Source organism: Marmota monax, unplaced genomic scaffold (genome assembly GCF_021218885.2).
Source record: "Marmota monax isolate L192 unplaced genomic scaffold, Marmota_monax_Labrador192_F-V1.1 WCK01_AAM20220418_F8-fsc00148, whole genome shotgun sequence".
NCBI lineage: Eukaryota > Metazoa > Chordata > Mammalia > Rodentia > Sciuridae > Marmota > Marmota monax.
The window spans coordinates 2484075-2493622 of NW_026693034.1; the positions used below are offsets into that span (position 1 = coordinate 2484075).

The 9548-nt window shown below is 40.7% G+C and overlaps 1 protein-coding gene across 1 annotated transcript in view; it reads right to left on the minus strand.

The window, feature by feature from the left end:
* The window catches only part of LOC124098776 (guanine nucleotide-binding protein subunit alpha-12), a 94061-nt gene extending 86366 nt beyond the window's left edge, over positions 1–7695 (minus strand). Inside the window, exon 1 of the mRNA XM_046453727.1 lies at positions 7378–7695. Within this exon, the coding sequence (XP_046309683.1) occupies positions 7378–7680 (303 nt within the window). The 5' untranslated portion in view covers positions 7681–7695. The remainder of the gene's footprint in view (positions 1–7377) is intronic.
* Positions 7696–9548: the final 1853 nt, after the last annotated feature.

The window sequence follows — 9548 nt, forward strand, 5'->3', positions numbered from 1 at the left end:
TTCAAAATGCAATACTAAAAAATCAATCAAAATGGAGTCCTAAAACATGTTCAGATAGCCCATAAAAAAGTAAGAACAAAACAGAAAAACAACAACAACAAAAAAAAAAAACCCAAAGAAGAGAATTTCATTGGATTAGATAAAGGGGAATGAAGGGAAGGGAGGGAGAATGGGAATAGAAGGACAATAGAATGATTGGACATAACTTTCCTATTCATATATGAATACACAACCAGTATAACTCCACATCATGTACAATCACAAAATGGGAGCTTATACTCCATGTATGCATGGATATTTTTTAATATCTTTTTTTAAGTTGTAGATGGACATAATACATTCTATTGTCAATAGAATAAAAAATTTATACAAATAAAAAAATTTCAAAAACCCCAAAGGATTCTCTAAAAAATTTTCAAAAATCCAAATTATTGGGGCTGGGGTTGTGGCTCAGTGGTACTGCACTTGCCTAGTATGTGTGAGACACTGAGTTTGAGCCTTAGCACCACATAAAGATAAATAAATAAAGCTATTATGTCCATCTACAATTAACACATTAATAATAAATTAACCTTAACTTAAATGCAAATAATCTAAATATTCAAATTAATTAAAATTGGAAGATTGGATTAAAAAATCCACACAAAAGTCACTTCAAAACAATATGGGTAGGTTAAAAGAATGAAAAAACCAGACACCCTGAAAGCATTAATAAAAACAGAAGTGGAGGGGCTCAGAGGTAGAGCACTCGCCCAGCATGCATGGGGCACTGCGTTCAATCCTCAGCACCACATAAAAATAAAATAAAGGTATGTGTCCACCTACAATTAAAAAATAAATATTAAAAAAAACCCAGAAGTGGGTATGTGACAATAACTGATAAAGACACTTTCAGCACACACAAAAAAAATTACTATAGATGATTTCCTGACTTACTATGTTTCAGCTTTTTTGACTTTATCATAGTGCAATAGCCATCCACATTCCATAGAAACCTACTTCAATATCTTAATATTGATCTTCTCTGGTCTAGTAGAATGCAGTAAGATACTGCAACAGCTCCAGCTTAGCCTCACATCCTCAGGATTAAAAATTGAACACAACAGTGTACTGTGTTGCCAAGCTAGGATGTTCAGTAGGTTAGGTATGTATTAAATGCATTTTGACTTATAACAGTTTCAATTTACAAAGAGTTGCAAATTGACAGGATGAGTAATCACATTGTAATTTAAGGGACATCTGTAAAGACAAGAGGGGACATTACATAATGGCAAAGGCTCAATCTATCAGGTAGATAATAATCCCAATTGTTTATGTACCACATAAACACTGACAGAACTAAAGAAGAAATTGGGAGCTTTCATATCCAACCCTCAGCAAGTGATAGAACTACTGAACAAAATTTCATCAAGGATACAGAGTCAACAGCCGTGTTAACCAGTAGCATCAACTGACAATATGTAGAACACTCCAACAAATAACAGAATACATATTTTTTTCCCAAATGCCTATGGAATATTCACCAACATAGGACCACAAAACATATGACAGATAGACCATATGCTGGGTCATAAAAGTAACCTCGACAAATTTCAAAGAACTGAAATTATACAATGTGTGTTCTCTAAACATACTAGAGTCAAACTAGAAATTAGTAACAGAAAGATAACAGAAAAATCTCCAAACATTTATAAACTACAGCATACTTATAAAAATATAATCCATGAGTCAAAGAAGATATCTCGAAAGAAATAAAATACCCATGAAACTGAATAAAAATGAAAGTAGAACATTCAAATTTTGTGGACACAGCTATAGCCGTGCTGAGAGGGGAAATTGCAACACTTAAAATGTTTATATTAGAAATGAGAAAAGATCTCAATAAGTAATCTAAGTCTCTAACTCAAGAAAATGGGGATGGGGGGGAGAACAAAATAAATCTAAGGTAAATGGACAAAAGAAGCAAAGAACAGAAATAAATTAAATTGGAAACAAGGAAATGAAGTGAGAGTGGAATCAATGGAATCAAAAGCTGGTTCTTTTTGGTTAGGGGGCAAAAAAAAATCAATAGAATGGTAAGCTTCTATGAAGACTGACAAAAATACAGAAAGCAAAAATCATCAACATCAGATCAGAAAGAGAAGATAATCAGTACTTTAATCACTCTTACTCAACATAATACTGGAAGTTCCAGCCTTTGCAGTAAGGCAAGAAAAAGAAATAAAATTCATACCAATTGGGGAAGAAGAAGTAAAATTCTCTACTTGTAGCTAACAAACTAACATGATGGTCTACGTAGAAGGTTCAAAGAATCCACAGGAAAGCTCTTCTGATGTAATTTTCAGCAAGGTCATGGGATGCAAGACCAAGATATAAAAAACAATCACATTGTTTTCATTAACAATGAGCATGTGGAAATTGAAAGTAAGAGGACAATCTCATTTACAATTGCTTTAAAAAAATATTTAAATATTTAGGTGTAAAATTAATAAATAATGTACAGAATATATATGCTGCAATGTGGAAAAGGCTGATAAAAGAAATCAAAGACTTAAATGAAGGCATACCATGTTTAGGGATTGGAAGACTCAATTTAGCAAAGCTATCAATTTTCTCTCATTTGATTCATATTAATATAATTGCTGTTAGCATCCCAACAAAGTTTTTAAAAACAGACACAGACAAAGCTGATTTCTAAAATTTATCAGAAACAAAAGGCACAGCCCTGAAATAAGTAAAGTGATCTTGAAAAGACAAAATAGGAGAAATCACCCTATCTGATATTAAAGTTGAATTATGTAATAATCAACATAATGTGATAGTAGCACAAGGATGAACATACAGATCAATGGAACAGAAAAGAGAACTCAGAAACAGACCTACATAAATATGCCCACCTGGTTTCTGACAAACGCATGAAACTACTCAATAGAAGGATGGCCTTTTCAACAAATGGTACCTGAGCACCCGAATTTTCACAGGCAGAAAAAATGAACTTTGGTCTAAATCTCATACCTTACACAAAAATTAACTCAATGTAGATCACACACTAAAATGTAAAATGTGAAACTACAAAACTTTTAGAAAAAAGTAAGGAAAAAATCTTTGAGATTCAGAGCTATGCAGAATTCTTAGACTTGATGTCAAAAGCATGATCTATAAAAGAAAAATATTGGTAAACTAGACCTCATTGAAAGCAAAAATTTTGCTCTACAAAAGGTGCCTGTTAAAAAAATAAAATGCCAGCCCACAGACTGCAAGAAAATATGTATAATTCATCATCTATAACAAAGGACTAGTATTTAGAATATATAAAAAATTCCCTAAACTCAACAATAAAAAAACATACAACCTAATAAGAAAATGGACAAAAACAGGGAAACACTTTCCCAAAGAAAATAAATGAATGGCAAATAAGCACATGAAAAGATGTTTATCATCATTAACCATTAGAGAAATGCAAATTAAAACTGTAAGAATCTGGAGGCTAAGGCAAGAGGATCATGAGTTCAATAGCCAGCCTCAGCAACAGTGAGGTGCTAAGCAACTCAATGAGACCCTGTCTCTAAATAAAAATACAAAATAGGGATTATGCTCAGCCATAGAAAGCTTGCCTAGCACACGCAGGGCCCTGGGTTCGATCCTCAGCACCACATAAAAATAAATGAATGGAATAAAGGTATTGTGTCCAACTACAACTAAAAAAAAAATATTAAAAAAAATACAAAATAGGGCTAGGAATGTGGCTCAGTGGTTGAATGCCCCTCAGTTTAATCCCTGGTACCAAAACAAAACAAAAAGCCCCCCAAACTACAAGAAGATGTCATTATACACCTATCAAAATAACTGAAATAAAAAACAGTGACACCAAATGCTGGCAAAATGCAGAGAAACTGGCTTTCTTATACATTGATAATGGCAATGTAAAATAGCACATCATTTGGGAAATAAACTGGCAGTTTCTTATGAAACTAAATGTGCAACTACCATATGAGCCAGTAATTGTATGCATGGGAATTTATCTCAGATATATGAAAAATTATGTAGATATAAATGTATGTACATGAATGTTTAAAGGAGATTTATTTGTAATAGAAACTGGAAACAACCCAAACATCCTTCAATAGGAGAAGAGTTAAATGGTGGGCTACTCAGCAATAAAACGGCAAGATGGGCTGGGGTTGTAGCTCAATGGTAGAGTGTTCACCTAGCATGTGTGAGGCACTGGGTTTGATCCTCAGCACCACATTAAAAAAAATGAAGGGCTGGGGATGTGGCTCAAGCGGTAGCGCGCTCGCCTGGCATGCGTGCGGCCCAGGTTCGATCCTCAGCACCACATACAGACAAAGATGTTGTGCCCGCCGATAACTAAAAAAAAAAACATTAATAAATAAATACTTTTAAAAAAATGAAATAAAGATACTGTGTCCACCTACAACTAAAAAATAAATATTAAACAAAGGCAAGAACTATAGATACACGCAACTACTTGCACTGAATCTCCAAGGAATTATGCTAAGAGATAAGAGCTGATTTTAAAAGATCACGTTCTGCAAGATTCCATTCATACAACATTCTTCCAATGACAAAATTATAGAATTGAAGAATATATCAGTCACTGATAGGGTCTGGGAGGGGAGCATAAAAAAAAAGAGATTGCAAAAGGGCAACTAGAGAGCCTTTTAGTGATGGAACTGGTCTGGGTCCTGCCTGTATCATTGCCAATATTCTGGTTGTAGTGTTGTAGTACAGTTTTACAACATATTACCATTGAGCAAAAGTGGGTAGAGGGTATATGGGATCTCTGTGTTATTCTTACAACTGCACACGACTCTGATTATTGCAAAATTAAAAGTTTGATTAAAAAAGACCAGATTTGGTTTCCAGCTCTGCCATCTGCTAATTAGATAGCCGACCTTGAGATTTTAAAACTCTATCTTCAATTTCCTTATTGGCTAAATGGGACAATACCATTTGAAAGTGTTATGAAAATTAAATGCCATACAGAAAGGGTCTGGCACAATATGCATAGCACAGATTGCTTTAAAAATAGCCTCTATATAAATATTATTCTGAACAGTATCATTCAAATGTCCACAATTGAAGCTACTACAAAGCCATTTATTTAAAAAGTCTCTTTCTGAAGTTATTTTGTCCAAATAAAAATGGGAATGGGGGAGAGGAAAAGTTTTTTGTTGTTTCAAATTAAAAGATGAATTTCTAACTAGCTTTTAAAATCCTCACAATGGATAAAATGAGTTTAATACAGAACTACAATTAGTCAAAAACAAATTGGGGCCAGGCACGGTGGCACACACCTATAATTCCAGTGGCTTGGGAAAGTGAGGCAGGAGGATTGCAAATTCAGCAAAAATGAGGCACCAAGCAATTCAGTGAGACCCTGTCTCTAAATAAAAGACAAAATAGGGCTGGGGATGTGGCTCAGTGGTTGAGTGCCCCTGAATTCAATCTCCAGTATTGCCACCCCCGCCCCCAGACAGAAAAAGAAAATTGGGAAAGAAAATTTAATATTATTTAACAAATCTTATTTCTCTTGATAAGGAAGCCAGTAAAAGTTAACATTTATATGCATTGGGAAAAGGTTAAGACTGAGTTTTCTAAAATATGCTTCGGGTACCAAGTTGGATTTGAGCCCTCTGTTTCTGAATATTTTTCCTGCATCCTGAACTGAAAGAAACCAGGAGACAGTGAACCAGCCAAATTTGCCTGTTCCGAGGTCTAGGAAAGCAGCAAAAATTAAACTAGCCTTTTGAAGAGAAGTTAAGAGAGCAGGTTTTGAGAGATACTCAAGTGCACTTTACCCCAGAAGATGAGGAGATTTTTGAAGCACACAATTGATCTCTAGTGAGCTGCACTGGGCACCTCCTCTTTAAAGTTCATCCAGTGTTTGGCCAGAGCCCTGACTGGACGGGCTTTTGAAAAGGCAAGGGATGTTTTATCATTCAAATTATTTTCTTCCCATCACAATCCCAAATGACCTATTTGTGTTGAAATGAGATATTTTAGTAACAAAAATGTAAAGTGGGAATACCGGCCTGGAATTCTGGGGCTCAGGATCCTGGCACCATGGCCAGAGGGGAGCTTCCAGGGTGAAGTGAAAGAGATGTCCCAGATTCGATTCTCCTGCCCTTTGCTAAATTTAAAATCCCTCAGGCACCATAAAATTGAGTCTTCAGGCAGGTTTTCTGGTAGATAAATGTCTCTCCACGTCTGCTTGGAGACAACTGTTCCTCAGACCTGTAACTTGGCTTCTCCAAAATGGACGTGGGAAAAGTTGAGGAGTGGGGCATGAAAAGTGTATAGATAAGAAACTCAAAAAGGAAATGACCCAATCTAAGTGCAGGATTGACTCTCTCCTCTCCCCTTCTCATCAGTTTTCTCCAGATTTCCTTTCTCTGGGGCCTTTTACACAAGCTCACAGTAGTGAGACACTGGAAAGTGGACAGTCAACTCTACCGTTCCTTCCGCAAACACAGCAAAGATATAAAGGGAGCAAGACACAATGTAAGGATTTTATTTGTATCCTGGTCAAACAAATAAAACTTATAATGAAACAATGGAAGAAATATGGACACTGACTGGATATTTGGCAACATTAAGGAGTTACTACTTTTAGTAATAACCTTTTTCATTAATGGTAATGTGTTTTTTTGTTTTGTTTTTTTTAAACAAGGCCTTTATCTTTAGCGATCTTATGTTTTCTAAGGCCACTGTACAACGTCTGGAATTTGCTTGGAGATCATGGGAGCATAGGTGAACCGGGCTGGCCTGGACATGATCGCTGTTGAAGCTGAGAGGTGTACATTACAGTTCTTTCTACTATCTTCGCTACTTTTGTATATGCTTTAAATTTTCCTACTATAAAGTTAAAACTTAAGATTGGTGACTGGTTCTCCTCCAGACTTCACTGCTCTTCAGGGCTTGCTGCTGGCTGGGCAGGGCAAATTCAGCTCCCTCACCCGGCGCAGCTGCAGGGGAAACCCCGGACTCCATCCTGCCAGGGTGTGTCCAGGGGGGCTTTCTCCATCACCAAGCACCCCTCCGCCCCCAAGTCGCCAGAAGTTGGCCAGCTTCTACTCTTAACGTCCCCAAACACCGGAGAAGGGGCAAAGCCACCAGGCCGACGGGGACTAGGGGGTGTGCAGGAGAGCCCCAGGTGACCCAGGCTAGTGGCCCTCTCGACTCCGCGCAGGGGTACCTGGTCGCGGGAGCAGTGGACAACGCTGCGAGCCAGGCGGCGCCGCAGAGCGGGGGACAAAGCGCGCGGCCGTGGCCCCAGCTTGCGCGCGCCTGGCCGCCGCTACCAGCGCCCACCTGGACACAGGTGTGCGGGCGGGGCAGGGCGGGCCCGCTCACCTTGAGGATGTTGTCGAAGATGGTGTCGCGGAACTCCAGCAGAGCCTTCTGGTCGAATTCGCGGCCGTGAATGATGCGCATCTGCTTGAGAAAGGTGGACTTGCCGCTCTCGCCGGCGCCCAGCAGCAGGATCTTGACCAGGCGCCGCACGGCGCGCCGCTCGCGGGCCAGCAGCGCGTCGATGTCGCGGCTGCGCCTCCGGGCCTCGCGCTCCGCATCGCGCGCCGCGCCCGCCCTGCGCTCGCGGGCCCCGGCCTCGGCCGGCAGCAGGCAGCGGCTGAGGGTGCGCACCACCCCGGACATGGCCCCTCAGGCCGCGGCCGCGCCCCGCCGGGGCCCGCGCGCCATGGACGCCCGCGGCGCGCGCAGGCCGGGCCAGGCGCCGCCCGCCGCTCCCCAGGCCGCTCCGCCGCCGCCGCCCGAGGCCCGCACTCGCCCGGCCGCCGCTCAGCCCGGCTGCGGGGCGGGGCGGCCGCGACGGGCGGGCGGTGCCGCGCGAGGCCCGCAGATTGGGCCGGTGGCTGTCCGTCCGGCTGAACGGGCCCTCCGATTGGCCTGGCTCGCGCCGGGAGGGCGGGCGCCCCTGTCGCCCTTGGGGCGGGGCCGGCACCGAAGAAGGCGGGATCTTTGGGGTGGAGGCGCTTCTCATTGGACTCGCGAGCGAGGTTCTTTCTTTCAGAATGAAAGGGAGGCGGGGTCGTTTAGGAGGTGGAGCGGCCGTCCTCCATGGTCAATTATAATTGCTCTGAGGACACGTCAGTCATAGTGAATGGGCTTGTTATTGGGAGTTTCGCGGAATGGGGCGTGACCAGAAGTGCCAGGTGTACAGAAAGAGTCTCCCTTGGTTCCCAGGTTGGGTCAGCCCCCGAGACGAGGACCTTAGCGGAGCGAACGGGGACGTGGCCCGAAAGCTGGAAAATACCGATAGGAGGTCCAGCTACTCTTGCTATATTTAGGGAGAAATCTGTTTCTGAACCATCTTTTCCCCAGAAACACTGGAAAGAGATAGGCCATAAATTTCAAGCAAATATACCTTTAAGAGTTGCATGGGACTCCTGGCGACTTTCGAAAAGCTGGCTAATCTTCATAATCACCTGAAATTCCTCAGGAAAGTCTTTATATAGCATAGTGATCGAGAGAGGGCGACCTGGATTTATTTGCTGAGCCTGTGAGTTAAAACCTATACTCAACCAAGTTACTGGTTATACTGGTTGCGTTACCTTTTAAGGGACTTTGTGTGTGTGTGTGTGTGTGTGTGTGTGTTTTGTTCTTAGCAAGTACCTCCAGTAGCTGTGAAAATATAAACTGAGAACATGAACTTGCAAAACAGTACAGTGTTTACCCCCAAATAGGTGCTTGAGGAATGTCAGCTGATTTTATTAGATTCCTTATGCTCACCAGATCTACTGAATCTGCTGGAAGGAGCCCAGGTATCCAGGTGATTGGTTAGATTTGGGAACAGTCTTAAAGATTATTTTGTCACCGACTTGCCTTTCCACCCCGTACAGGAGAATACAATGAAGGGGAGCAGGAAAAACAAATAACCCATGATCACACAGGGCAGCTGGAACTCTGTTCTTTTAGAACATCTGTCTGCTTCTAATCAGAGAGGGATATGATCAATAGAGAAAAAAAAATGATTAGTGAATGTGATTCCATTATATTCTATGAATAATTTTTGCATGATCCTTTTTTTGCATCAAGAAACTTATACATTCGTTAGGAAGCCAGACTGTTCAAATTACTGGGCAAAGCAGAGTCTAAAGGCATCCCTATTTTCAGCCATGGAGCCATGGATATTCAAGATTTAATTGAGATTTAAACTCTCTGAGGACCTTAAATGGCCATGATTTATAGCATTTGTCACTTGCTACAAATGCTATAAATCATGGCATGAATTTGTATTCCTTTTGAGTCAACATTATTCAGTAAAACAATATGGATAAAATTCATATTATCTTTGAAAAACGATTAAAAGGAAATCTTGTTTCTTTGTGAAAAATCATCTCCCGCAAAAAGCCAAGCACCGCTATTACAACAGAAGTGAAGAGGACTAAGAAAGCAATTTTCTAAAACAGAAAATAGGGAAATTTCAAAGAGGGACAATAGTATTCAAGTCAGAGTTCATCTCATATTCAGTTAAAAAATTGAAGTAATTCACAAAATAGAAT